The 27,352-nt window shown below is 43.2% G+C and overlaps 1 protein-coding gene and 1 long non-coding RNA gene across 9 annotated transcripts in view; one reads left to right on the top strand and one right to left on the bottom strand.

Annotated features, from left to right (window-relative positions):
• Positions 1 to 27,352, bottom strand: LOC116763179. Its single transcript, XR_004352439.1, has 2 exons — positions 27,250 to 27,352; positions 1 to 803 (listed from the first exon to the last, which is right to left on the bottom strand). It is a non-coding gene; the product is annotated as an uncharacterized LOC116763179 (long non-coding RNA).
• The window catches only part of QKI (QKI, KH domain containing RNA binding), a 143,452-nt gene continuing 142,858 nt past the window's right edge, over positions 26,759 to 27,352 (top strand). For 4 of the 8 annotated variants that reach the window (XM_032650584.1, XM_032650589.1, XM_032650583.1 and 1 more), the window contains exon 1: positions 26,759 to 27,340. In XM_032650584.1, coding sequence (XP_032506475.1) covers positions 27,199 to 27,340 — 142 coding nt within the window. In that variant the 5' untranslated portion in view covers positions 26,759 to 27,198. The remainder of the gene's footprint in view (positions 27,341 to 27,352) is intronic. The other 4 variants (XR_004352438.1, XM_032650582.1, XM_032650587.1 and 1 more) reach the window with 1 other exon arrangement.

Here is a 27,352-nt window from a genome sequence, read left to right as displayed (position 1 = left end):
CAGTGTGATATCAAAGAATCTATATTTGTGTTGTCATCCTACTGCTGTTTTCTCAGGTGATTCTCTAAAACATAGTCAACTACGTATAACATCATAAATAATGTACTTGTAATTTACATTTTTCTAATTGAAAAAATTTCAGCCATAGCCCCAAGTTACATGCATGATTTAACAGGAGATGAATAACATTTTAACTATGAAAAAAACCTTTGAAATAGTGCTGTTTCCTAACAAAATAGTGGTTTTAATCCTTGGTCCTGTACTTTCATAAGATTACAAACTGGAATGGTTTAGGTTACAGGCACCAGAATAAGTTAGTTGACCTTTTATTGCTATAGCACTTTCAACTTGGAAGGCACCTTTCAATCTATCCTGGCATTTGTTCCTCACGTCAGCCACAGAAGGCAGGCGTGGGTTTGACCGAGAGCTTCATCCTTTAGCCTAAGGTCCCCCTCACTGGGGAGCTGAGAAAGAAGGTTGAGCCTCCGTGCTTTGACTGCCTCTGACCCTTCCTCATATTTGGGGACACCCCTCTCTTCTTGGAGAAAACTGCTTCTCTCTCACTGCACCCATCTGCTTCCAGTAGGGACGAGACAATCAAGGACTTGCCCCCATCCAGGGCCCCTCACCCAACCTGAGCGCACGAGAGGCTTTTCCTGGGACTTTTCAACTGGCGTCAGGCTTGGGGCGAGGAGGTGGGCGACTTTAGTCACATTTTGTTTTTCTTCTTGTAGCAAAATCGTGAGATGTGGGGCGCAGGAGTCGCTGGTGGCAGTGTGTCCAACCACGTGTAGGAAGTCTGCCTGAGAATAGAAAAACAATATTCAGTGAGAAAAGAGAGAGTCTTGCTAGCATTCAGATTTCTGGTTCCAGTGGTTTTTGAGGCTCAGTTGCTTCTTTTCCATGGTTACTTGAGACTGTCAGTAAACCCTTTTTTTTTTTTTTTTTTTTGCTTAAACTATTTCCAGTTGAATTTATGTTCCTTAAAAGACCAAAGGAGTCATAACTAATGTATCTGTCCACAACATTACACTGCATGAGTTTATCATAATCCACTCTCATATCTGAAGGAAAAGGACTCAGTGAAGTTAAATAACTTATCCCAAATCTTACATTGAGGTGTTGATATAATTATGTCACTCCCCAGTATATGCTATTAGGACCCTATACGTGTAATTAATAAAGGTTCACATACACCATCTCCCTTGTCTTCTATGACAAGCCCTTAAAATGAATTGGACTTGGATAAGCATTGTTAGCCTTAATTTTGGATGAGAAAACTGAGGTTCAGAGACAGTAGGTGATTTCTCTCCTGTCAAACAATCAGCAAGCGATGGACCCACGTCTTCTGACCTGATGTCCAATGGTCCCTCCAACCACACTTCACAGTACGTCCTCACATGCATAAAAAACACACATAGACAGGCAGGCACACCCAGGTTCATTTCAATCAAAAATGAAAATCGAATTCAGCAAAATAACTGTTCTTCTTAGGAATATTTTTAAGTGTTTTAAGATATTGCTGCTCAAAATTATTTGTACTTTTATTTCCTGCTGAAACGTTGGTTTAGGAACCACCTAACTCTTCTGCAGATCTAACTGTGATAAAATATTTTCCATTATCTTGAGTCTTGATAACATATAAATAGCTTGTACTTTGTCTCTTTTGGTTTTGATACCTAATGAAATGTGAAAAAGCAAGATGACACATAAAAGAAAAGCAGGGACTTCCCTGGTGGCGCAGTGGTTAAGAATCCGCCTGCCAATGCAGGGGACACGGGTTTGATCCCTGGTCCGGGAGGATCCCACATGCCGCGGAGCAACTAAGCCCGTGCGCCACAACTTCTGAGCCTGTGCTCTAGAGCTCGCAAGCCACAGCTACGGAAGCCTGTGCACCACAACTACTGAAGCCTTTGTGCCTAGAGCCCATACTCCGCAACAAGAGAAGCCACCACAGTGAGAAGCCCACAGACCGCAACGAAGAGTGGCTCCCGCTCGCCACAACTAGAGAAAGCCCGCAGGCAGCAACGAAGACCCATCGCAGCCAAAAAATAAATAAATATAAATAAATAAATATAAAAAAAAAAAGAAAAGCAAAAGATAACTAATTCAGAGATTAACTTTGGAAAAGCTCCAAAATTGGATCATGTAATTAGTTCACAGCCTTTGGTGGAATTAGATTTATTCAAACAAATTCCATTCACATAGTTTAGGAAGACTGAATGATTTGGTAGGTGAATTCTGCTTAAAATTAAGGATTCATAAGTCTTATTCCTCATTTTCTCTATATATCAACTGGTTTTAACAATCAAGAAAACCCAAGAACTGGCACTAAATTATTCACTGGAAAAACTGATGGTGGACACAAAAATGGTGGAAAAAAGGCCACAACAAAGCTAAATCACAGCCACTCTTCAAAAGATATGAACATTCCACCAAGGCAAGTAGCCAAGGATGGTAGGTGCCAAACTTGATCGCTTTGGTTGTCGTATCCTTGTGCAACACTGTACAGGGGTGAGATGAGCAAAAGGCTAGATAGGACCACTGGTTTTTACGTTGTATTTTTTTGTTGTTGCAGGAAATCTAACATATAGAACCATCGAAGGTGAGATTGCTGTCACTGTAGGGGCCAGGGAAGGAGACACAGAAGCCCAGGGCTCTGTCAGCCATTGGGCAAGACAAACTCTATGGGGCTTTCCCACTTGAAGCATTTATTACTCAATATCAGCTGCATTTAACCATATGTTTAAATATTGATTACAGTAATTTGATCATATCTTAAGACATTACTCAATGGAAATTCTTCCTTAGATGATGAAAATTCAGACCTAAGATTCAACAATGTAGATAACAACTAATCAATATAAACAAACCATCCAGTTGGGTAAGTCACCTAATCAAATGTTAAAAAGAAAATGTTTGGGTTTTTTTTTTTTTTTTTTCACTGAATTGACTGGTTGTCTGTCTATATGGACAAAATAAAATGATTGTTTCATTGTGCAAATATTTCTCGGACAGTATCCCCCCCGTTTACAAACCAGCTATTTTCAGACTAGTCAGTACATGTACACACTTTCAGAGAACAGAGGGAGACAGGTCAGGGAAGTTTTGAATTTGGCATTTAGCCAGAACACTTTTAAATTCAATTTGGATTTAGGCTCAGCTGTGAAGTGTGTGCCTCCGTGTAGGGCAGTAACAGTTTTAGATTGGAAAAATATCATGATGTGTAACAGCTGCCACTCCCAGTGCTTCCATGAAAACAGACTGGGCTGGTCTGCCAGTTCACATAATGTTTGAGAACTGTGTGCAAACATTCTGAAACAGGCAGTGTCATTAAACTTTGCAATGAGTTGGGTGAAGGTTTCAAGGATCAAATATTTGAGAAACAAAAATCATACCATGAGATAAACCCTTGTGAAAAATGAGACTGAATGCAAAATTGTTGTTTTTAATATTTCAGCTCTGAGTTAAGACTTCATAGAGATATTTTCATTTATTCCTTGCTGTTTTAATACAAATTCAGATCAGTTCTGGTTTGAGAAAAGATGATGTTCTGCTATGCTTTTCTATTTGCATGAAACTCCATGGTAATGAAGCTGAACTAGAGAAAAACAGAGGTTGGATGAAAGAGGAGGTCTCCAAGGTTTTGAGAGTGTAAATGCTGAGTTGCCTATATTTTGTGCATATTGAGTTGTGTTTCAAAAAAGCAAATTAAAAATTATAAACTGTTTTCAAAATACATATATATTTGAATTAATAAAAAATTCAAATTTTGTCTATATTTCTCCAAACATGACCATTTCTCTGACATTTTGCATGTTTTACTCTGATGTCAGGAGAGGTAGTGTCTCAAGACGATTTGCACACAGGTTTTCCATCCTTCCTTGGGCCTGAGCATTTCTGTGACCTTGGAGTAGTTTCCATGAAGTTCCTGTCAATCAGTAGACACCAAAGGACCTCCCTGACCAGGGACAAACTATTTTTCTTAACAGATTTTATTGCTGATTTCTTGTTACATAATTAATTAATTTTATCATAGAAAATATAGCTCAGCAAAAATAATAAAGAAATAAATAATAACAAATAAAAATTCTTTCTTCTTAATCTTCCACACTAGAAATAATATTACTTTATCTTTGCCCATTTACTATTATTTATACAAAATAAATTCCCAGAAATTATAGCCCAAAGGCAAACAAAATTCTAAATCTCTCGAATATCTATTATTAAATGGCCTTGCAGAAATCTTCTATCAATTTATAGTATTATCATTAGATTATGAGACTGTTTCCTCGCTTAAATAACAGTGGCTTATATCATTAAGACATAGTTTTCAATTTTATAGCCAAAAAATAGTTTTTCTTTTCCTGGACAAACTTCTACACTGTACAGAGTTTGTCTTTGGCTTTCTCTACCCTGTTAGATGTTTCCTTTATGTGTTAGTGTCTCTGCCACTGCAAAAATGTATCTCTGTTTCCCAGGGAACCCTGTTCTAGAACATTCTAGTGTATTCTAGTGTGTTCCTCTACAGGACACTGTTACAAGGGCCTGAACAATAATTTCAGTCAGGACTTAACAACTGATAGCATCCTGCCATAATACATACATGTTTTTTAAAGGCTATAACCAATAGGAATTTTAAGAAGTAAAGTAGACTTGTGAGGAATGTATTTTTAGCCAAGGGAATCTTTCTTGGAGACCCTCAACTTACTGCAAGCAGCACATGGCCTTCTATGGTGGTTATATAAATGGCTGGCTCTCCTGTTTCCTGTCAAAGTGTTACTTAGATGCCAGTCTCAGCCTAGACCAGGTGCTGAGTGCCGGTCGGCTCCTTACACAAGGCCTCCCCAGAGCCTCTAGCAGCTTGAAGTATGGGCATTAGTTGGGCTTGAACCACATGCCATCAATAGGGGTAATAGTTCTGTATTTATTTATGCATAAATTGATGTGTGTGTTTAACTTTTTTGATCAAAGCCATGCAGCATTCATTTTAAAACACTTACTGAATACTCACACTGCTTTCCTGAGCTTTATACAAAATGTCCTTCTGAAATACTTTCCAAGCAATGCTTTTTTTCCCCCAGGGGAAATTTGGAACAATTTTGTGAACCTTTCACTAAATTTTTCTTTAAAAGCTAGATACAGTTTCTTTAAACTTAGATATAGCCAAGTGCCTATTCATTCAGACAAGTAAGTAATAAACGACTACGAAATAATGCTGAGCTAATGCAATTCCCTGTCTTTGCATCAGGTGAAAGACAGTTCACAATTCCTGTGTGAACATTTTGTCTTCCTTTTTATTGATGAAACTGATCTAAAGACACTCTGGTTGTAAGCTAAGAATATGTAATGCTTAGATCATAACAATAGTTACATAAATAGACTACAGTCAATTATTATCTCGGCTTCTAATAACTAAGAATCAAGTAACTGGAGTTTTTTTTTTTTTTTTGGTATGGGAAATAGGAGACTATGTTCTGTAATTTACTCTAATGTGAAATAAACAGATAAATATTAACAATTAACAACTTGTTTTCAGTGTCAAAAAAAGGTGTAGGGAAGTCTCCTCTGTGTCGAAAGGGGAGCTGGAGATCCACACTCTGCTCTCTGTCCCTTTGGCTAGAGCCGCAGTGAGGGCTGTGAGGGGCCTGAGGTGGGATTTCTCAACCTTTTTTATACCCTATGAAGATAGGTGACAAGAGCCAGGCCGAGTATTTCTTGAATTTATCAAGAATTTTCAAAAATAGCAAACATGATCTTAATCTTTTTGTATATTATGACTTACAAATGAAAATAAATACCAGGTGGGGGTAATATTCTTTAAAAAAGAAAAAAGAACACTTTTAAGCCTAATACCCTGATGTCATTAGCAGGGCTTTGACCTACTGCTCTGGCATCCTGTGTTCACAGGAGAACAGAACAGAAGAGGAGTAAAGGTTGGAAAGACTACCGTTTCTGGCAGTGAGATATTAAGGCCATTAATATGTCTGCATTTCAGTTCCAGTGTGCCCATATATTACTCTATCTATTAAAATATCATAAAGATTACCTATAATTAAAGATGATTCAGAGTCTAAGCCATAACTAGATATAATTTCATGCAAACACATTTAGGGTGAATTCCCTTTAAAGTGGACTTAGCTAGCCTAATGAAAACATTATCTACCAGGCACTGAAAAGACAAGAAAAAAAAAAAAAAGACGCTATATATGGGCAATACAATAAAAACCGTGACAATCTTCTCATGGATTCATACCCAGATAATCTGTATTGAAGGAATAGGTATAGAGCACTGCCTAAAAGAAAATGTTGGCCAGTTCTTTGTTTTCTAATAAACGGTTTATTTCCAATATTGAAACTCTGTCCTTAATTTTCTCCATCGCTGGGAAGAGCTGGGCGAGCCCGTTCTCATTTTTCAATCATGTTTGATTTCACATTTGTACCGACTTGACACACAGCTACATTTGCAACTCCAGACAGCAAAGATGAAACTTTGTTCCTGCTTTTGTGTTGAGCTGTACAATTTATTTCTCTGGCAACAGATCTTAAATCTCTCTTCCTCCCCCCTCTCTCTTTTCTTCCTTTTCATGGGAACTGTTTGGTGAGCGCCGACAAAGCGCTGTGTGTGTTTTTTTCCCCTTTGCCTGGTTTCTGTGTCGGTGTGTGCAGGCACGCATTCATTAACGTAATGCCTCAACATCCAACAAGAGCGCATCATAAACCCGGGAGAAAAAGCCTCATAAATATTTAGATGCTCCTTCTACCTTCCAAACGAGAGTGAAAAAGCGTATTTCGTGAGGAGCTGGTCTGGGTTAATCTGCATGTGAATCAAGAAGAGGGACAAAAGGATGAAAAGGTGATGGAAACTCGAATACAAACCCTCTGGTCTCCAGGGGGTCATTCATCTTGTTCATGTCAATATCACGGCGGGGCTTGGCTTTTTTCTGCGCATGAGCAAACAGAGCAGTTTCCAAAGACAGCTGGCAAAGGCTGTGTGTGCTTTGTTCTACCTTGTAGTTTTCTAAGGAACGAAGTTGCTTTACACTTTATATTTGACTGATTTCTTCATTCTTCTTAGTTGCTGCTATACATAGGAACGATGCATCTCTATTTAGTGATGTATACAAATATACAAGACAGGAAGTATGGACAAGATTTTTTTGTGTGGCAAAATATACATAAAGCTTACCACTGTAACCATTTTTAAGTGTACAAGCCAATGGCATTAACCACAATCACAGTGTTGTGTAACCGCCACCACTGTCTGCTTCTAGAACTTTTTCAACACCCCAAACAGAAGTTCTGTACACATTAAACAACTCCAGACTCTCCCCTCCCCCAACATGAACAAGATTTTTTTTTTTTTTTTTTTAAATCCATCCCTAAAGTCCCACCGTGGCGTTAGAACTCCTGCCACTTGATTTTGGAAGGACTGGGGTGTGCACAGCAAGGGAGAGTGAAGGAAGGTAAAGATAAAGAAGTGAGATAAAGCTAGAAAAGTCTTTTCTTTTAAGTGAGATTTCACTGAGCCAATGAACTCAAAGCCTGGGAATGAATATGGGGAAAGAAAACTTGGATGCCAAATGGCTAGTCTGGTTTTCACCAGAATGAAAGAAAATGACAGGGAAAAGTTTAGCAGCTTTTGAAAACTCTCCATTTTTATAAGGAATTGGTTTAAGTAAAATTTTCAAAATAAAATTCAAAGATAAAACCTCACACTACCTGATATTATTCAAGACAAAAAAGTGGATTTTATATTTTATAGAACTATTCCACCAAATATTGGGGAATATACTGTATGTGACCAAAAAACTGAAGTGAAGCCCGGGAGGATAACCAAAAATTAATTTATATTGTTATTTCTCATTTTGCAAATCTCTGGGGTTGCAACTATGTTTTTTTAAATGAAAAACATATTTAGGTATTATTGGTCAAATTCCACTACAAGGCAACATATTATGCAGGAAATCCCAACCCCCAAATTCTCCACTTTAAGAAATTTTTAATGTAACTTCAGTGCAATTTAAAAAATACAGTATCTTGTAATAACATATAATGGAAAAGAATCTGAAAAAGAATATGTGTGTGTGTGTATAAACTGAATCACTTTACTCTACACCTGAAACTAACACAACATTGTAAATCAACTATACAGTCACTTAAAAAAAAAATTGGGCAGTCCTGTTGAGACCATATGTGAGTGACTAATATTCTTCTTTCCTCAGTGGGCTCATGCCTGCTACTCTCACTGATTATTTAAGGAATTTTAATATTTGATATAATGTGAAGATAGGATTATCAAGAGGACTTCAAGGCAGGTGTTGGGGGAGGGGAGGGAGCATGTAGAGCCAGCGGCCCAAGGGAACTGGGGGAAGGGGCAAAGCTGGTAAATTGGGAACTCTCAGTCATTCTTACTATTTAATGGCAAAACGGTTTCTAATTAGCCTAACCAAAAAGGAGGTTCACTGACCAAGGTGACTGGGAAATATAAATCAGACATTAGCGAATGCAGGAGCTCAAACGATGTAGTAAGGAAGCATGCTGCCATACTGGCTCTGCTCTCCTCTGTGCGGGCATCTTTCTTCTGCGAGCTCTTTCCATGTAGCAATTACCACCATGACCACTGCATCCCTAAAATATCTTCACCAACAACCCGCCAAGAAGAGAGATCCTGTTTTCCTGAAGTTTCGGTGAGCATGGTGGCAATGATTGATTAGCCTGCCTAGGGTCAGGTGGGTCTGGGGGAAGGGCGGGGAGTCCGGTGTGTCCCGCGCATGATGGCGGAGGTATTAAGCCACACCAAAATCACACTACATTTCCCGCATAGTGAGAGGTTCTTTAGGGAAAAGAGGAGGGGGGAAGGGTATATGCTGAGTAGACAACTATAGCTCCAACTGTTCACCACAAAATCGATCCTTCACTGAGCTCACTGTATCTGAGTTGGATTGGTAAGGACTAGCTAGGCTGCCAGCCAAATGCGTATTAATTTAAATACAATAAAACTGTTTCTTTTCTTTTTTTTTTTTTTTGCGGTACACGGGCCTCTCTTTGTCGTGGCCTGTCCCATTGCGGAGCACAGGCTCCGGACGCGCAGGCTCAGCGGCCATGGCTCACGGGCCCAGCCGCTCCGCGGCATGTGGGATCTTCCCGGACCGGGGCACGAACCCGTGTCCCCTGCATCGGCAGGCGGACTCTCAACCATCGCGCCACCAGGGAAGCCCTGTTTCTTTTTTAGGTAACAGAATTGTGCAGGTGAAGAGGACCGTGACACGGCCTTTCTCCAGGCAGTGCTTTTGGGACCAACATCTTCAAGTCTCCATTCCTGCAGGCCCCAATGGGACAGATGATGGTGCAGGACATCCCTCAGCTCACATTCCAGCCACTAGAACTCAGTCATGTGGCCACACCTAACTTCAACAGTGGTGGGAAGTGTAGATTATCTGTGTGCCCAGGAAGAAGAGGAAATCATTTTGATGAACCACTACTGATCTTTGCCTCACCAGTCACCACCATCCTGCAAATGGGGTGCAAACCAGAGGCACTTGTAAGGGCCTCATAATAGCAGTTATTTCGTTCTTACTATGTGCTCGGGGTTGTTTCAAGGGCTTTGCATATATCGACTCACACAGTCCCTCTCATCAACCTGAGAGTTGGGATGAGACTCCTCTTTGGAAGATGAAGAAGCAGAGGCACAGAGAGGTTGCAAAACTAGAAAGTGCTGGAGCCAAGATTTGATACAAACAGGTTAACGACCCGGGGTGTTGGGGAGACTAACTGAGATGATGTTTGTAAAAGTCACACCCCGTACACAGGAATCAATCAGTGGAAGTTGTGAGGCTCCAGAAGGCTCTTTCCTACTGAGTCCACAGGACCACTGCGGGGGCCTGGATCCCTTCAGTAAATCAGAGCAATTGTTGAACCAACCAAGCTCATGCAAGGGTGGGACCAGCCATCAAGGCTGCCTGCACACATCATCTTCCCAGCGGGACAGCCTTTCCCCAGTATCTGCACACCCTTCCCCTGTCCTTGGCCTCAGGCTGAGTTAGTAGCTCCCGGCTCCACATCCTGAAGGACTTCAAGCATAATCCCACTAAAAGCCCGTTACTTTGTAATTTTTAGTTTACTTGATCATTTTGCTACCGTGCAAACTTCTTGAATGCAGAGACAATCGCTCACTTTGTCTCAGAGACAATGCCTCACATCAATGCATGAAACAGAGTAAGGTGCCTACAAGTGGTAACTGGATATTGACAGTAGTTCTAACTGCCAATGCATATTGAGAAACTGCTATATTCCCAGCATATTTTAAGGGCTTTATAATCATTGCCTCATTTTATTCTCACAGTAACACTCTAAAGTGGGTATTGTCAGTATCCCCGTTTCGCAGCCGAGGAGACTAAGCATTGCTTAGTCATGGTGTCTGCCCAGCTTCACAGCAGAGTTGGAGCATTCTATCACTGTATCACCTCACTGGGCCAGCTTTAATTTGGTGACGAAGAGACTCACAGCCTGCTCTATGCCAGAGTCATGGAGACACCTGGGAGAAGCAGAGAAGCAATTGAAGAAGGTTGGGCAGGGAGTCCGGGGTGTGAGGGACAGTAAGGACAGACCCCAGGGCCTCAACCACGAAATGTTCCATTAGGGACTGTGGTGGCAAGTTGAAGGTCAGAACGTGCAGCCTCCAGCCTGGGAGAGAAGCTTTGGAGGGGAAGGAAGACAGGGCACCTTTGTCAGGGGGTCAGAGATCGGGCCTGGCCTCCCCAAGCGCTAGGGCAGCACCTCCACAACAGAGAAGGTGTCCCAGGGACCTGCACTTACCGGAGAGATTGATAAGAATGTTCGGGAAATATTCCAAATGGCTGACCCAGGTCTCTGGTGAAATGTAAATGAGGTCAGGCTCTGAACCCCTGCTGGATTTTTCTGAGATTCTCTGGCAACCTGGTAATTTTCCCAATGTTTGTAATTTTTAAAAACGACCTTTTGATAACGAAAACTCCTTTGTCCTTTTCCTAATTTGTGTTTGTTTTGGACGCAGCGGGTTTGAGGAGAGGTTGAGGGCTGCGCTGTGCTGTGTGGCCCACGGGGGACAGGGCTGGTGGAGAACCACGGGAGGAGCTGGAAAGGAGAAGTGAGCAGCCTTAGTTCAGGGGCTTCCGAGGGGGAGGAAGGCAGGGGCTGGGGCTGAGGGGCTGCGGCCGGGCCGCTGGCTTGGGATGCAGGGGGATGGAGGGAGCTGACAGTTCTTTGGCTACTTCTAGAACTTAACTCTCAGACCCAAGAAGCATCTGTGTGTCACACCGAACTTCACGTTGGCATTAGGGGAAACTAGTGCACACAACCTCTTTAGTACAAGTGCAGTTTACATTAAATTAGGATGGAAAGACTAAAAGCTTTGCAAATCTCCTTTGTGAGGATTTCGGGATCAGAGACACCCAAGAGCTGGAATCACCTGAGGCTTAGCATCGCAAAGGGGGAGCACTGGCCCCTGGACTATTTGGTCAGAACTGTTGGGCCTTGGAAGCTTCTGGTTGCTGTGCAGATGAGGCACAGGTAGAATAAGGTGTGAGGTTTAATTAGCACGAAGATCTTCTCCCCAGATCCGGGGCTTCCTTTTGACTCTGAGGAGGGAAAACAGATAGTGAATGACAGACTTTTTTAGTCTTGTGAGGTTGGCCACGAATTTAATTAGATTCTCATAAGAAATGACAGGTCTGAGGATCCTTTTATTTTTTCTTCTCTGAAATGCTTTCTAGTATTTTCCTATGGTTAACGTTACACGGAAACCAGGACCTTTTCTTCAACAATGTAGGTTTTGCAAGCAATTGCAATAACAGCACAAAATCTGAAAGCCCTCTTGAGCCACCTCCAACCAGCCTGAACCTGAGGGCACAGGGGAAGAGCAGAGCCACATAAGCACTCTGGGGTTGAGAGACAGATGAGCTAAAGGCTGAGCTAGCAGGCGAGGAGTGGCACTTTTGTGTTTAGAACTTGAAAAATAGTGAGCTATTAAACTCACTTCCTAGGAAACTTGCCTTTTGGAAATTGTTTCCTTGTACTCTTTTCTTTCTTGTGCAATTCCCCTTTACTGCTTATAGAATGACATCGTTAATGAATGCTGTGCAAGCAAAGCTGAGACTACTGAAGACTGTCAAATGAAGGATAAATGACAATGACAAGTCTTATGTTAAGTATTTTTTTAAAGAGCTATATTTGCTGGAAACCCAGCCAAGTTTCCCATCCAGCAAGTGCAATGATAGACATTAAGGACAAAGTTATGGGATATATGCCTCATGGTGCTAAAATGCATACATTATGTTATGAATAAAAAATTCTGTCACTTCGAACAAGCAAGTTTCAAGATTAAAGTAACTCATGGCACCTCCTAGACTCTGTGTGGAGAGGCTGTTGGGGGCATAGGAAGTGACCCTCTGACCAAGATGACAGAGAAAATGGGAGAAGGCAGAAGCAGAGAGGCAAGCTATTGAACTGGAGACTGAATGGGGGAGGGGAAACACCAGAGAGAGCACCAAGCCCTGAGCCCAGATTTGTGTCATTTGCACGACAGCTCAGTGATATGGCCAAGGTTTTGCTTTGGGAGAATCTGGCCTGAATATAGGTGATTTAAGTTTTTTGCTGTGGTCTACAGCATGACCCTCACTTAGTGCATAATTGTTGTATACAAGTTACAACAAGCCAGTTTTGTAAAAATAGATATCCAGAGGAAAATTCTTATCAAGCCCTTATAACGTCAGGGATCCAGTTATAGTTCAGGTTGAATCACACCCCCTAGGAATCTATTGATAACTCTGGCCCTCTTGGTAACAAGAAAACATATGATGCAAATGTAAATTGTGTTCAACATTAGTATTACAACGGGTATGTGATTCACTGTGAAGCTAGACTCATAAAACTGTTTATTTGAAAGATTCTTTTTTCCTTTCAGCTGCCTTGATTTAATTGTGTGTCCTGGCCTTCACTCTGAAATGATGTACTGAAAATCATTTGGCTACCTTGAAAACCTCTAAGAGAAAGTGTTGGCTCCATTGGTAAATTTTCTGGAGGCTATACACACAGCCTGGGGCTGGGTGGTGGTGACAGATCCCAGGGTAGTGGTCTCAGAGATCTAGGCTTGCTGAAGCTGAGGCTTCTGGGGGTTCCCTTGGAGAGATCAAGTTCACCTCAGGGAAGGCCCTGGGAACCCAGAGCTGTCACTGTCTTCTAGTTGCTTCATATGTGATCTAATAAACGGACTTGCAGGAGCCACTTGTGAGTATCCGAACACTGGACTCCTCCCACCCCACTTGGTGATTTTAAGTTCCTCAAAACATGAGCTATTTTTTCCCATGGTATCTGACTTAAAAAAAAAAAAAAAAAAGGTGGGGGGAATGTTCATTGCTTTTCTTACCAATGTCTGCTGGGACATAAGAAAGCATGGTTTTAGAAGAAGATATAACAATTATAAATATATATGCACCCAACATAGGAGCACCTCAATACATAAGGCAACTGCTAACAGCTCTAAAAGAGGAAATCGACAGTAACACAATAATAGTGCGGGACTTTAACACCTCACTTACACCAATGGACAGATCATTCAAACAGAAAATTAATAAGGAAACACAAGCTTTAAATGACACAACAGACCAGATAGATTTAATTGATATTTATAGGACATTCCATCCAAAAACAGCAGATTACACTTTCTTCTCAAGGGCACATGAAACATTCTCCAGGATAGATCACATCTTGGGTCACAAATCAAGCCTCAGTAAATTTAAGAAAACTGAAATCATATCAAGCATCTTTTCTGACCACAACGCTATGAGATCAGAAATCAATTACAGGGAAAAACACATAAAAAACACAAACACATGGAGGCTAAACAATACATTACTAAACAACCAAGAGATCACTGAAGAAATCAAAGAGGAAATCAAAAAATACCTAGAGGCAAATGACAATGAAAACACAACGATCCGAAACCTATGGGATGCAGCAAAAGCAGTTCTAAGAGGGAAGTTTATAGCTATACAAACCTACCTCAAGAAACAAGAAAAATCTCAAATAAACAATCTAACCTTACACCTAAAGGAACCAGAGAAAGAAGAACAAACAAAACTCAAAGTTAGCAGACGGAAAGAAATCATAAAGATCAGAGCAGAAATAAATGAAATAGAAACAAAGAAAACAATAGCAAAGATCAGTAAAACTAAAAGCTGGTTCTTTGAGAAGATAAACAAAATTGATAAAGCTTTAGCCAGACTCATCGAGAAAAAGAGGGAGAGGACTCAAATCAATAAAATTAGAAATGAAAAAGAAGTTACAACAGACACCACAGAAATACAAAGCATCATAAACTCTACTACAAGCAACTCTATGCCAATAAAATGGACAACCTGGAAGAAATGGACAAATTCTTAGAAAGGTATAACCTTCCAAGACTGAACCAGGAAGAAATAGAAAATATGAACAGACCAATCACAAGCAATGAAATTGAAACTGTGATTAAAAATATTCCAACAGGGGCTTCCCTGGTGGTGCAGTGGTTGAGAGTCCACCTGCCGATGCAGGGGACACGGGTTCGTGCCCCGGTCCAGGAGGATCCCACATGCTGCGGAGTGGCTGGGCCCGTGAGCCATGGCCGCTGGGACTGTGCGTATGGAGCCTGTGCTCTGCAACGGGAGAGGCCACAGCAGTGAGAGGCCCGGGTACTGCAAAAAACAAAACAAAACAAACAAACAAAAATATTGCAACAAACAAAAGTCCAGGACCAGATGGCTTCACAGGTGAATTCTATCAAACATTTAGAGAAGAGCTAACACCCATCTTTCTCAAACTCTTCCAAAAAATGGCAGAGGAAGGAACACTCTCAAACTCATTCTATGAGGCCACCGTCACCCTGATGCCAAACCAGACAAAGATACTACAAAAAAAGAAAATTACAGACCAATATCACTGATGAATATAGATGCAAAAATCCTCAACAAAATACTAGCAAACAGAATCCAACAACACATGAAAAGGATCGTACACCATGATCAAGTGGGATTTATCCCAGGGGTGCAAGGATTCTTCAATATACGCAAATCTATCAATGTGATACACTATATTAAGAAATTGAAGAATAAAAACCATATGATCATCTCAATAGATGCAGAGAAAGATTTTGACAAAATTCAACACCCGTTTATGATAAAAACTCTCCAGAAAGTGGGCATAGAGGGAACCTACCTCAACATAATAAAGGCCATATACGACAAACCCACAGCAAACATCATTCTCAATGGTGAAAAACTGAAAGCATTTCCTCTAAGATCAGGAACAAGACAAGGATGTCCACTCTCACCACTATTATTCAACATAGTTTTGGAAGTCCTAGCCACGGCAATCAGAGAAGAAAAGGAAATAAAAGGAATACAAATTGGAAAAGAAGAAGTAAAACTGTCACTATTTGCAGATAACATGATACTATACATAGAGAATCCTAAAAATGCCACCAGAAAACTACTAGAGCTAATCAATGAATTTGGTAAAGTTGCAGGATACAAAATTAATGCACAGAAATCTTGCATTCCTATACACTAATGATGGAAAATCTGAAAGAGAAATTAAGGAAACACTCCCATTTACCATTGCAACAAAAAGAATACCTAGGAATAAACCTACCTAGGGAGACAAAAGACTTGTATGCAGAAAACTATAAGACACTGATGGAAGAAATTAAAGATGATACCAACAGATGGAGAGATATACCATGTTCTTGGATTGGAAGAATCAATACTGTGAAAATGACTATACTACCCAAAGCAATGTACAGATTCAATGCAATCTCTATCAAATTACCAATGGCATTTTTTATGGAACTAGAACAAAAAATCTTAAAATTTGTATGGAGACACAAAAGACCCCGAATAGCCAAAGCAATCTTGAGGGAAAAAATGGAGCTGGAGGAATCAGACTCCCTGACTTCAGACTATACTACAAAGCTGCAGTATAATCGAGACAATATGGTACTGGCACAAAAACAGAAACATAGAGCAATGGAACAAGATAGAAAGCCCAGAGATAAACCCATGCACCTATGGTCAACTAATCTATGACAAAGGAGTCAAGGATATACAATGGAGAAAAGACAGTCTCTTCAATAAGTGGTGCTGGGAAAACTGGACAGCTACAGGTAAAAGAATGAAATTAGAACACTCCCTAACACCATACACAAAAATAAACTCAAAATGGATTAGAGACCTAAATATAAGACCGGACACTATAAAACTCTTAGAGGAAAACATAGGAAGAACACTCTTTGACATAAATCACAGCAAGATCTTTTTTGACCCACCTTCTAGAGTAATGGAAATAAAAACAAAAATGAACAAATGGGACCTAACGAAACTTAAAAGCTTTTGCACAGCAAAGGAAACCATAAACAAGATGAAAAGACAACCCTCAGAATGGGAGAAAATAGTTGCAAATGAATCAACGGACAAAGGGTTAATCTCCAAAATATATAAACAGTTCATGTAGCTCAGTATTAAAGAAACAAACAACCCAATCCAAAAATGGGCAGAAGACCTAAATGGACATTTCTCCCAAGAAGACATAGAGATGGCCAAGAGGCACATGGAAAGCTGCTCAACATCACTAATTATTAGAGAAATGCAAATCAAAACTACCATGAGGTATCACCCACACCAGTTAGCATGGGCATCATCAGAAAATCTACAAACAACAGATGCTGGAGAGGGTGTGGAGGAAAAGGAACCCTCTGGCACAGTTGGTGGGAATGTAAACTGATTACAGCCACTATGGAGAACAGTATGGAGGTTCCTTAAAAAACTAAAAATAGAATTACCATATGATCCAGCAATCCCACTACTGGGTATATACAAGACACATGCACCCCAATGTTCACTGCAGCACTATTTACAATAGCCAGATCATGGAAGCAACCTAAATGCCCGTCAACAGACGAATGGATAAAGAAATTGTGGTACATGTATACAATGGAATATTACTCAGCCATAGAAAAGAACAAAATTGAGTCATTTGTTGAGACGTGGATGGATCTAGAGACTGTCATACAGAGTGAAGTAAGTCAGAAAGAGAAAAACAAATACTGTGTATTAACGCATGTATGTGGAACCTAGAAAAATGGTACAGATGAACCGGTTTGCAGGGCAGAAGTTGAGACACAGATGTAGAGAACCAACATATGGACACCAAGGGGGGAAAGCCGCAGTGGGGTGGGGATGGTGGTGTGCTGAATTGGGCAATTGGGATTGACATGTGTACACTGATGTGTATAAAATTGATGACTAATAAGAACCTGCTGTATAAAAAAATAAATAAAAATTCAAAAATTAAAAAAAATTAATAAACTGGCAAAAAAAACCAAGCATGGTTTTGCTGAGCAGGCAGGTGGGGCAGACGCCCCTGTCCCTTCACTCAGCTGTGCCTGCTGGTTGAGCCTCCCATGCTGGGGGTTGGAGAAAGCCCCTGACCTGGCATACCGCAGCCCAACAGCTGCCCAGACCTCACGTTTTAAACCCTGGGTCAGCCCTTAACTGTCAGTGTGAGAACGACGCAGGGAATCGTGGGAGCTCCTGCAGGTCTGGGAAGGCGGTGCCTGTCTGCCCCAGCCCTGGCCCCTCCAGAAGGCAGGATCTTCCCAGCTCCCTCCACTAACTGCTAGCTCAGGTGTTTATGAGACAGGGATGGGAGGGAGGCCGCCTCTCCTTTTCCACATTTGCCCCACTACTACAGAGCTGTTTCTACCGTCCGGCCGCTGAAAACTTGGTCTTGGAGAGCATGGAGGCCCCGCGCCAGCTTTGGATCAGCCGTTGCAGCTGACACCCCAGCCAGCCTGGGATCAAGGCTCCTTTTCATCAGGTTATTTGTCCTTTTACTTCCTAGTGTCAGCAGTCCTGGGAACAGGAAATGGTTTTGTGCAATAGGAAGTGGCAGGAAACTGATGACTAACTACTTCTGAGCATTGTGGATACAATTTCAACGTAAAGAGAGATACTTACACACGTTCCAAGACACACGTGCATTGATAAATGAGAGCTATATCCAGGCCTTACTCTTTTCAGTTTTTAAAATGATACTGTTTACTGACAGCTTACTGTGCTCCAGGGATTTTGCTAGGCACTTCATATTCATTCAGTCACATAACCGTGACCACATCCTTAGGTTGCATTGTCCCATTTTATAGCAGAGAAGAGAGAGTCAGAGGTTGTTTAAGTAGTTTCTGGTAACTGCCAGGTCTAGACTCTTGTGCTCAGCTGCCTCCTCTAAGGACCAGCAAACTCTTTAGGGTGAATATTTTAGGGCTTGTTTCATTGCTTGGGGTTTAAAGATAATTCATCTATGTCACCTGTGAAAAAAGCATTCCTATGGCTTGGCAGGTCGTAATGTAGCTGGGCAAGGTATTATGATTTCATATCTTCACTGTGCAGAGGGAAATACTTCTCAGACCCCTGTTGTCTGAGCCTAGAGATGAAAGGCCTCCTTCCCCCACTAGGCTCAGCGCTAGCATCCCTGACAGCGACATGGCCAGCCCCTCCCATCCCACTTGGTATCTGCTCTGTGCTCCAGACTGGTTGATTAAGTGAAAGTGTGCCTTCATGAAATCAGGCACCGGACCAGCTGAAATGCTGAAACCTGAGGGAGAGGAGAAAGTCAGGTTTGGCTATTAGTCCCTAGAGGTAAAGGAACCTGGAGCAGAGAAGGGCCTGTTGCTTCTGCCCACCAGCAGCCAGGCCGCTGGAGAGGAAGCTGGTACTGGAGGGGGAGGTGGATTATTGCTGGCATGTCAGCTGATGGGACAGCTTACAAGACCACCTCTGAACTCCGTGAGCCCAAGTCTTTCTTCTCTTTCCTCATTTCACAATTTAACAGTTTAGTGTTCTTGATTCCCTCCTTATATTCTTTCTGCTCTTTTAATAGCTTTACCTGGACAGAGAGATGACACTAGCAGGAGAAAAGCCCCATCCCACTGTCTGCCACAGTGCCAGCATGCAACTTCCCACTACTACTTAATTCCAGGCTCACACTATAAATACAGGGCACCCGTTTTAGAACAACTGAACAAAAAGTGTTACTCATTTCACTATGCTACATTTTACTTCCACCTAAAAATGATGCTTACTGCCAACGGATATGGAGAAAATTTCAGTGTAATTAATGCTAGTTAATCAAGTTGGTGGCCCTTGAAGATCTATAAAAGGTAACTGTAACACATTTTTACAGATGGGCTTGGACAGAGTATTTAGGAAATAGTAAATGCTGGCATCATCAGTATGACCTGGACAGTTCAGCCAGGGAACGTGAATGGCTATATAGGACTGGGGAGAAAGCTGAGCAGGGGTACTTCTTCGATGTGAAATATAAAGAGTTTACCATAGAGAGGATGATTAATTATTTTTCAGTTCTGGCAACAACCTGTTTATTAAAACATTATTTGGTGGAAAATAGAAAGTAAAACTGAAGACTTTAGTATTTTATTGTAACCTGGTAAACACGATTTTCATAAAGCTTCCTTCTAAATTTGGGTATGTGCTCAAAGAACTTATACATATTTTAGACAAAAAATTATCCACTTTAGTTGCAGTTAGTAAAAACTAGTAAACTCAAGTTTAAGATATGAAATAAACAACCTCCTAATACATAACTAAGCTGACACAAATAGAGGTAATATTGAAAATGTTAACTGGTATGGCAGACGCACAAATGACCCGAGAGCCTGCTGGCCGGGTGGGAACAGGATGCCGGGTGCCATGCCTTTGGTTGCTGGGTCAGGGGATTCTTGGGGGCTCTGGAGAAAGGGCTGAGAGGTGTGGCTAAGAGCTAACAGCGGTAACTATGCCCTAAGGGGTGTTGAGTATCAGTGCTGTGAATAAATCGCTTCTTTTTTGGTGTATTTAGAAAATTTTTTTTACTAATAATTGCTTTTACTCTTATATCTAAATAAATAATAAAGTTAAAGTGATTCTGATAAAATATCATTGCCATACAAGCCCCTTCAATATTAAATTAAGAGGTACTCATTTTCTGACCTGTTATAGATGCAGGGGACTATGGATGCTCTGGACCCATTGCCCCAAATAATATGTTTCCTGCAGAGTAAGACCTATCTCACACTCCAGGAACCACTGCGTCACACTGCAAAAGCTCTTCACACAGGGATAGACACTGAGGCCCCTCCCTCCACTCCTGTTTTCCTGGTCACCGAGGGTAAGGATTTTCAGATGCTACTATTTACTCAGGTTAGTATTCCAGGCTGTGAGGCGCTTACACAGCTGCCTGCCATCTCTAGAACCCAAATATGTCTGTGTTTCTTTTTTCTTTCATTCATTCAAACAAGTAATTATTGAAAGTAGATCACTTGTAAAGCATTTAAAGAGCAGAAAGAACAACAGGCCTGGATTCTACCCTCCAGGAATTTTTATGTTCTCCTAGTATAAGTTTTTCCACTGGGAACTCTAGATGCAATTTTTTAGTGCTCCACTTTTATTAAATTGTAATATGTTTTAAGAAAGGGACAAGACTTGGTTTTAACACTTTAGAAATTATGAAAATAAGATTTTCAGTCAAATGTATTATATTGTCTACGGGAAACAAAAATTCATACATACAATTTTTTTTATTTTAATAAGGAGTGCAAAATTGGACACCTACGATTTTAGAATACATTTCTTATTGCCACTGCATGACCACCCATCTGTACACAGGGTTATCCTAAGCACAGAAATTAAATTACAACAAAGTATTTGCAAATGTGGATGAAAACATTTTATTCAGAGTCACGGAAGTTTAGAACTTCTAAAGACTTCCAAGATCACTCGGTTCAAATCTCAGAGACTGAGCTCCTTACTCAGTGTCACACAGCTCCTTAGGCTACAACTAAGAAAGCTTTTCTATACCCAGCACAGCATTCTTTTCTCTACATGACACCAGCAGTGTTTCAATTAGATATGAGAGCTTAATGTTTGAAAAGATTCAACAACATCACTGGTTAGAAAAAGACAGACTCATAGATGACAGTATTTTAGCGATGAAAGGACACAGATCTCAGGGCACCCAAATTTAACTTACAGAGGGGCCAGCAGGGCTCCGTAAGTCACCCAGGACTTGGAAGGTCTGGTTTGAACGTTGTCCCCAGCATTTACTAGCTGTGTGATGAGTCATGTCATTCTGTTAACTCTCTGAGCCTTCGGTTCTTCGCTGTGAAATGGGAATAAAAATGAACTCAGAGCTGCAGGGTACTCAGTGAGATAGTAACTGAAGTGCTTGACAGTTCCTAGGGGCTCAGTAAGTGTCAGTCCTCTGTCCCGCTGTTCCCCTGGGAACTTGGTTTAGAAAGCGTGAATAGAGAGAAAATGCTGGAAAAACAACATTTAGGCTATCAGTTGAATTTCAATAAAGGATAATGGCATTTGACTAAATGGTTGGGACATGGGTAGGCACTTCTCTTGCTCATAAATTGTTTACTCACATTAGTTATTTAAAAATAATGCAGAGATTATGAATCAAACAGTATCTGTTTAATATGTCAAAAAAATCTAATCACAGATTCATCCTGAAGGAACCAGATCCTAAAGGAAAACAAACAAACAACAAATGAACCCAATCCAGGGAAACACTATGGAAACTGTTTTGCAATCCTAAAACCATGAATGTCTGAAAGGTGATCAAAACAAAATGCATATTTACTTGTCTCATATTCCTATAATTAACGGACAATTTTTTTAAGTTAAAGTTTCTGTTTAAATAAGGAATGAAGGTTGGATTACATGGCACAGGGGCCTGCATCCTGGCTGAGAATGTTTTTGCCTCTAAAGGTTCATTTAGGGTCAAATGAGTAGAAACCTGACACCCTCGGTTAACATTTCACCCCAAGCAGTGGTTTAAACTCAATGTTAGTATTAAATCTGCAACCATCATGTTAGTGGTTTAAAAAGGCAGCACAGTTACCATTAGATGCGAGCAGTGCCTTTCATTTTACAAATGCTGTATTTACACTGAGACATAGATATAGCCTCACGGAGGGGAATCCATAGTACTATTTTATCGATTCATTTCTTTGTATTAAAAACAATTCCCAAGGCTCTGCTCTATGAACACGTTAGCTTGAATTCAAGGCCAACCACAATCTGGCACCTCCTACTCTTTATGGAAACTCCTACCCTAAAGCCTATACTTTCCCACTTTCCAAGCTTTCCTTGGTGTCCTCCCTCAGCTCTGTTGCTCTTCCTCAAGCAGGAGAGCCGACCCAGCTCTCCGTGCGGTCTTGCTTTGCTTTCCAGGCCTGGAAGCTAGTGCTCATTTCCTTTCTTAAGGTCTTTTGTCTTAAGCATCTACTTTTATTAGTTAACTTTTCATATGTATGTGATATTAACTCCCAGCTTAGTCTGTATGTGCGTTAGGGTTAATGACAGGTATTTAGATATAACAGGGACTCAAGTATTTGTTGATTAAAATAGTCACACTTAAAATGTGTCATTTTCAACCTTTTAAACAGTACCTGATAAGCCATCTCACCAATTCAAAAGGGTACTCAAGAAATCTTTTCAGACAATAAACAAACATTTACTTCACAAGGATAATGGGAAAGGCCCACTCCCTTTCAGGAAAATCTAAGGATTAAGACTTTTAAAAAGAACATTTGGGACAAAAAGCCATCAAAGACTGATGCTTAAGTCCAAGAAATATTTTAGTTCCTGTAAGAACTCCATGGTGCTGAAGAAAAAAATGTTTGGAATACTATAATTTTCTATTTTTAAATGTTAAGAATGGCAATAAACAAATGAAGCCAATCAAATTTAAGAGAACAGAAAGTGTATTTCCACTCGTGGTTAATTACTGATATTCGACGTGGAACCATTTTTAGTGTAATATATTAGATGACAATTTCTCACAGTGAAAAATGTTCTAAGGATCTTCAAATGGGAGCTAACCCATACATATATTGTAAGTCACTATGTAACTTATGAATACATTGTAACTTATAAATATCATAAAAATGACTTTTTTGTAATAATGTAAAATCTTTCCACATTAATTTTTAGCTTTTTAAGCTCCTGGAAGGCAAGTGACGTATCCCAAGAATTTCTGTGTTCCTCACTGCACTTGTCATTTGTTGGGTAATTAATGGTGTGATATATGCCTAAAATGCCCGAGGTAGGAGTTTGGGAGAGAAAAGAGAGAGATATTGTGGATACCTGCAGACAGGTGAGAAGCCTCGCCCTGTGCGGATCCAGTTCTGCCCTGTATAGGACCAGCTACTTACTATACTTAAGCATCAGCCATCTCTCTTCTGAAATCTGGCTATTCATGCCCACCTCAAATGTTTGCTATACAGATTAGAAGAAATAATGTAGGTAAGGGTTTTGCACAGTTCAAGTACTTAATACTTTTTTTGGAACATATTTTTAACGTGCCTATATGTGTACCACGCACTCTTCTAGGTGTTGGGAATTCTAGATAGAACAAATTAAAGTATTTGCTCTCATGGAGCTTACAGTGTAGGGGGAGGGGACAGACAAATTTACCCATAGGTAGAACATGTCAGGTGGAAATACAACCTATGAAAAAAATTAAAAGGGGGGGTGGCTAAGCAGATAGAATATGGAAGGTGTGTGTGTCTACATACATGCATATGCTATTTTATACAGAGGGTGGTTAGGGAAGCCTTCTCTGATTAAGACCTGAGAAAGAGTGGGAGGGGGCTTGCAGATGTGTGGGGAAAACTCAGCAAGGAGAGGCAACACCAAGGCAAAGTCTTGGAATAGAAGGCCTGCTTGGCCTGTCTAAGGGAAGGGAAGGGGGCGGGACGGGGGTGGGGGCAGGGTGGGAAGAGCCCAGGCTGAGGTCATCCAGGCAGCACGGGCCAGAGCACCTGGGACCCACAGGCCTCTGTAAGATCTTTGGGTTTTTCATCTGTAGGGGTAAACCACTGAAGAACTGTGAGCAGAGAAGTGATCTATGTATATTTGAAAAGGCAAAAGATAGTAGCTATCATCAAATGCTGTAACTGTAAGGGATTTAATACATGGGAAATGAATACCGTCTATCACTGTTCTTTAACTTTTACTTGGTTCACCTAGATTTTAAGAACCGGTGAGCCATATGAAACTGCAGTTTCTATGGGTCAAAAGTGGTGGAACATCATCATAAGTTCCAACCTTACAGGATACGGTTAGTAAAGGGGCACAGAACGTGGATTTTAGAATAAAATATAAGTGGATTTGAATCCCTGATCCAGGCCTCATGAGCTACAGTCTTGGGCAAGTTACTTAACCTCCTTCTCCTTGGGTTTCCCCTTATGTAAAATGGGGATAAAAGCATAAGGTTAAAGCCACAAGGTTGAACTAACAATTAAATGAGATATACATGTAAAGCACTTAGCACAGGGCTTAGGAGCTTAATAAACAAGTGAACAGATTAAGAAGGGAAACTGAACATTTTAAACTAGAGTCAAAAGAATCACTTAGTACCAAACCCCTTTACAACTACCTATCATTTAGCCAGGTAGGGAGGTAGCATACCTTACACTGGTTTTCAAAATGACAACAGCTTTTTGGTCAAATTACTATTCCCTGCATTTACAAAATTCACCCTTTAATAGATAATTAGGTGAATACTCTATACCTCTGCTAACAGTGATGGATGTTGGTGAACTTAAAATATTTGAGTTAAATGTTTTTAACTTTGTCTAACAAAGCAATTCCATTTCCTCTATCAAAGCAGCTTAATTTTAAAAGCAAACTCACTTTCTGCTTTTTAAACGGACAGGCCAGTAGTTACTTGCCAGAGTTTTTGTTTGAAATTCATTTCGTAGTTTCAATACAACTCAAACTTAGAAGTGTTCTTCAGAATTTGTTTGAAGCAAAATTTCCGCCCCCCGCAAAAAACCCACTAAGTTCTCACTTAAAACACAGCTGACATGATTATAGACATGAAATAGATATTTCAGCCACGTGTCACGCTTACAAGGGTCAGTTTGATGTTAAATAATTTTGTCTACATTAATTGAACATGTCATAAAGGGCTGGCAATAAAATGCAGATACAGACTTGGTAGTTGACATTACATAACCCAAATTTTCTGAACTGCAACTGCATTGTTGCAGTTCAGAAAATTTCCCCAAGCAAACCTAAATGTTTGAAATCGATTGTATTGCATGAAAAACCTCGTGCCCAAGGTATGATTACTTCTGCAAGTTTGCAAATTTGAGTGTTGACTTTCGCTTTTCCAACTAGGTGCATGCTCGGTGTTTCGTCTCTTTATCGCGGCTTCATTTTGTTGCTGGATACTGATGCCGTCACGAAGCGCTACATCACAAACAGCTTGCACGTTCCGCTCCCGACTTGGTACCGCCGGTGCTCACTCTTCACCGCAGCCTGGAAGAGCTGGATGCCGCAACGGAGCTGACACGAGCCCGGAGCGCGCCCCCCAGCCCGGACCCACGACGCACGGCCACCGCCACAGCCACGCAGTCGGGGCGGCAAGGGGCGCCCACGCGAACCCGCTGCTCCTCCGGTTCCTTCCCGCCGCGTGGCTCTCGAAGCAGGAGGGGACCGCTGGGACAGCGGAGGTCGTCGTGCTGGCCCACCAACGACACAGCGGCAGTCTGAGCACATCGTGAACACGTCCTGCGCAGGAGGACCCAGGGCCAAAGACACGTTACAGCGCAGGGCCGAGAGCCAAGACCCCGCTACTTCCCGCCCCCCGGGATTCGACGGCCCGGCCACCTCGCGCGGGGGTCCCCGCACCAGGACCCCTGCGCTCGGAACGCCCCTCCCCGTCCCCCGCCCGGGGCCGCGCCCCCTCCCCGGCCCCGCCCCACGCAGGCGCGCGCAGGCCCCGCACCTCCCCCTCTGCTCCCGGGGCCCCGGCGGGGGCGGAGCGACCCTCGGAAGGGGCGTGGCCTCCGGCCCCCACGCACGCACGCGCTCTCAGGCATTACGGCTACGTGTCGGGCCACGTGACGCCCAGCCCGAAAGTCCCCCGTGAAGCAACAGGACGATAAAAAAATTTGTTTGGGTGGGGGCGGCGGGGAGGGTGGTGGAGAGGCTTTTAAAGAACTATAGTAACGGGGGTGAGGATAGGGCTGTGCGGCGGCGAGCGCAGCCCTGGCGCGCAGTAGCTCGTCCCGCTGGGAATCCCTCTCCCGTAACACTACAGCCAGACCGCGCCCGCCACATGAGCCGGCCCGGCGGCGGGGAGCGAGAGGCGGCGCCCCCTGCGCCCCCGCCCCAGTGGAATGCACAGCCACCCAGCCCCCTCCCTCGCCTTTCGGCCCAGCACCGGCCCCTCCCTCTGCTCTCGCTCGCTCGGGGCGGCGACCCCGGCCCGGCGCCCAGGCCGGGCTCCTCGTGCGCCGCCTCCGTCACGCCGTCCGCCGCCGACCCTTCAGGCTGCCCACCCCGCCGGAGGGAGACGGCGCGGCGGCGGCGGCGGCGCCTGGGCCGGGGGGCTGCGGGGGGCGGCGGCGGCGGCGGCGGCGGCGGCGGCGGCGGGAGAGGGAGGAGCGCGCCGGCCGGGCCCAGCTAACGGCCGCCCTGCTTGGCCCCGCCTGCCGCCCGCCCCCCGCCCCCGGCCCTCCCCGCGTCGCCGCCCCTCCCCCCGCGCCGCCGCCGCCGCCGCCGCCGTTGGCAGCGCCGCCTGAACTGAGGCGAACTCCGCCGCCAAGTGAGTGAGGAGGAGGAGGAGGCGGCGAGGAGGAGGAGGAGGAAGAGGAGGAGCGGAGTCAGAGCGCGGCGGCAGCGGCAGAGGCGGCCGCGGCGGAGACCAGCCCAGAGAGACCCCGAGCCCGCGGCAGAGGCGGCGGCTGAACGGGCGCGACCAGCCGAGCGAGAGGCGGCGGCCCGGCTCCTCTTCGTCCGGCGCCGAGCGGCCCGCGCCCGCACTCGGCCCGCGGAGACCCGCCTCCCGCCCGCCGGCCTCGTGAGCGACGCGCCGAGCCGGCGGCCGAGGAGCGGCGGCGGGCCGGGAGCGCGTCGGGCCGCGGGCGGAAAGTGCCTGCGGGGGCGGGGAGAGCGCGGCGAGCGCGCGGTCCGGCCGCCCCGGCGCCCGGCGCGGGAGCGGAGCGGAGCGGGACGCCGAGTCCGGAGCGGCCGGCTGCCGGGGCTCCCCGCCCCTCCCTCCTCTCCGGCGGCGGCGGCGGCGGGCGGAGTGAGCTGAGGAGCCTGGAATATGGTCGGGGAAATGGAAACGAAGGAGAAGCCGAAGCCCACCCCAGATTACCTGATGCAGCTGATGAACGACAAGAAGCTCATGAGCAGCCTGCCCAACTTCTGCGGGATCTTCAACCACCTCGAGCGGCTGCTGGACGAAGGTGAGTCGCCTC

Source organism: Phocoena sinus, chromosome 12 (assembly GCF_008692025.1).
Source record: "Phocoena sinus isolate mPhoSin1 chromosome 12, mPhoSin1.pri, whole genome shotgun sequence".
Taxonomy (NCBI): Eukaryota; Metazoa; Chordata; class Mammalia; order Artiodactyla; family Phocoenidae; genus Phocoena; species Phocoena sinus.
The sequence above is the reverse complement of the archived record's forward strand: the minus strand, read 5'-3'. Positions and strand labels throughout refer to the sequence as shown.